Source organism: Populus euphratica, unplaced genomic scaffold (genome assembly GCF_000495115.2).
Source record: "Populus euphratica unplaced genomic scaffold, PopEup_1.0 scaffold1666.1, whole genome shotgun sequence".
In the NCBI taxonomy this organism is placed as follows: Eukaryota; Viridiplantae; Streptophyta; class Magnoliopsida; order Malpighiales; family Salicaceae; genus Populus; species Populus euphratica.
This window is the reverse complement of record NW_011501534.1, coordinates 27,298-29,748: the sequence shown is the minus strand read 5'-3', so window position 1 is coordinate 29,748 and position 2,451 is coordinate 27,298. Positions and strand designations below refer to the sequence as shown.

General features: G+C 31.3%; 1 protein-coding gene across 1 annotated transcript in view; it reads left to right on the top strand.

Moving 5' to 3' along the window:
* Positions 1 to 1,554, top strand: part of LOC105118031 (bark storage protein B-like) — a 1,876-nt gene extending 322 nt beyond the window's left edge. Inside the window, exons 2-7 of the mRNA XM_011015870.1 lie at positions 1 to 61; positions 244 to 311; positions 426 to 581; positions 672 to 857; positions 941 to 1,126; positions 1,223 to 1,554. Of these exons, the coding sequence (XP_011014172.1) occupies positions 1 to 61; positions 244 to 311; positions 426 to 581; positions 672 to 857; positions 941 to 1,126; positions 1,223 to 1,393 (828 nt within the window). The 3' untranslated portion in view covers positions 1,394 to 1,554. The remainder of the gene's footprint in view (positions 62 to 243; positions 312 to 425; positions 582 to 671; positions 858 to 940; positions 1,127 to 1,222) is intronic.
* The last annotated feature ends 897 nt before the right edge of the window (positions 1,555 to 2,451 follow it).

Genomic DNA, 2,451 nt, shown 5'->3' with positions numbered 1-2,451 from the left:
GCTCTTCTTAATTCTAGTTTCTTTGTTCCCAGCACGCTTGTACCTTACATTGACGTAGTCGGTAAATCCTTTTTTGAATTTTAATTATGAGTTGTAACAATGGACACTGTTAGTTAATTAATTAATTAAATTAGGGTGGGTTATCGTTAATTAAATATAATAATAAGCAAAAACAATATGTATATTTATATTGATCAGCTTGATATTGCAATAATTTTAACTTTCTAGTTTTTGATTAATTAGGAAGAAGATTCAACATTGGAAAGATTAAGGACGTTGATGTCGTAGTTGTTAACGTAGGGGGTGAAATTGTAAGGACCCTTCTCTCTCTTCTTAATATCACCGTTTAAGTGCATGTATAATTAACGTTAGCTCTTGTTTTTATTAATTAACTAATCGGATTTTTAATTCTGTTTGGATATTAGCCAAATGTAGTTCTAGGCACCCAAGTTCTGTTCGATTTAGTCAGCATCCGAGGAATCATTAATTTTGGGAGTGCTGGAAGTGTTAGAGATTCGTTGCGTCTTGGTGATGTTGCTGTGCCAGCTTCTGTTGCCTTCACAGGAAATTGGGAATGGAAGGTACTATTAAACTAGTTCAAAATATGCTAAACTTTAATTTGTGCGACTACAACTGACGTTTTGTGATTTATGCGTGTATTTTTGGCGCAGAGCAACACGTCAAAGAGAGGGAAACTCAAATTCGGAGACTTCAATCTTCCACAGAAAGGAGCCAATTCCTTGGGAAGTGCAGATTTCCAGAAAGTAAAACTGTATACTGCCGGGAACCCATCAGAGAACCTTTTGTGGCTTCCCGTCGATTCTGACTGGCTTACGGTTGCCTCTGAGCTGCAGGTAGCCACTGCTTCGATACTTCTCCGTACTCTATTACCAAAATTCTATATTTACTGTTAATTAATCTGTTTGATTGCATGCAGAATTTGACGTTGCAAGAGTGTGTAAATGAGATAAACAAGACGAATTGTTTAGAGAACACGCCGGCAATTGTCTTCGGAGGGAGGGGCTCCAGTGCCGATATATACCTTAAGAATGCAGCCTATGGCGAATTCCTTGCCAATAGATTGAATGCCACATTTGTGGATAAATCGAGTGCTGCTGTTGCTTTGGTAAGGGAAAAGGGAAAGAGAGAGAAGCTTGCAGTTGATTTTAGGATTCCTCACAATTTGGTAACTAATGGTTCGTGCTTTGATTTGCATTTGCAGGCTTCTTTGACAAATGAAGTGCCTTATATCTTGTTCCGTGCTATTTCGAATTCGGTAATTCATGGAACATCAGGCTCCAACTCTCGCTATTTGGCCACCGCCAACTCTGTGAAAGTTGCAGTCAAGTTCATTGAGTTGATTGGCACATCGAACTCGGTTATCGGCTACTGAAAGCAACTAGTATGCCCTTTCCTCAACAAGGTCATGGTGAAAGCTTTATGCTATATGTCCATGTCCATATCATGTACTCAATAATAAAGTGTAATGAGAAGGAGGGTGTTCTAAAATATTTAAAATAAAACATTTAAAAAAATAAATTTTAAATTAATATTACATTTACTTTTTTATTGAATGAATACATTAAATTCTTCAATATCCATAAAAATAAAATTTAAATTAAATATTGATAGAATTGAGCTAATCTCATCAACATCTAATAAAATATTATCATGCTCCTTTAAAAATTCATTATTATAATTATTTTCAATCTTATTAATATAAAAAAAAATCTATATTTAAAATATAATTAATAAGTAAATATTATATGTTAAATAATAATTTTTAAAATAATATTTTTCACTAAATCTTCTTTTCTAATTTAAAATCCTGCCTTCCGGTCACACAAATAAATTAAAGTAAAATCCTTTTCTAGTTATATTTTATCAATAAAATTGTATTAGCATTTTAAAAATATTCATCGATAAAATACATGTTCAATTGCCATTGCAACTTGACTTTAGCAAATAAATAACCAATTAAAAAATGTTTTAAATATGGTTAAATTTTTATTTTTTTTTTACATGTCATAAATAAAAAATTGCGATGAAAAATATAATAGAGGTGAATCTAAGCTTTTTTTGGCTTTATTAAAACTTTAACTTATTAGTATGAAAGCCCAAAAACATAATTAGCATGGATCACCGCTCGGCTATGGAAAATCCTTTAAATACTGGTGGATCTTGAATTCCTATAATGAAAACACTTGATTAAATAATATGCGAAAATTACCATCCTTAATGATTTAATAATTATTATATTGTTTTACTTAGAAGAGTCAAGCAATAAAGAACAAAATGATAATATATATATATATATATATATATATATTGCCTGCAAAACACGGCTCTCCAAGTGTATAATTATTAGGTTGTTTAAGCAATCAATAGAGAGACTAGAAAGGTTCAAAAAAGGAGAATATTTTTAATGATAAAATATTTTTTAATTATTTT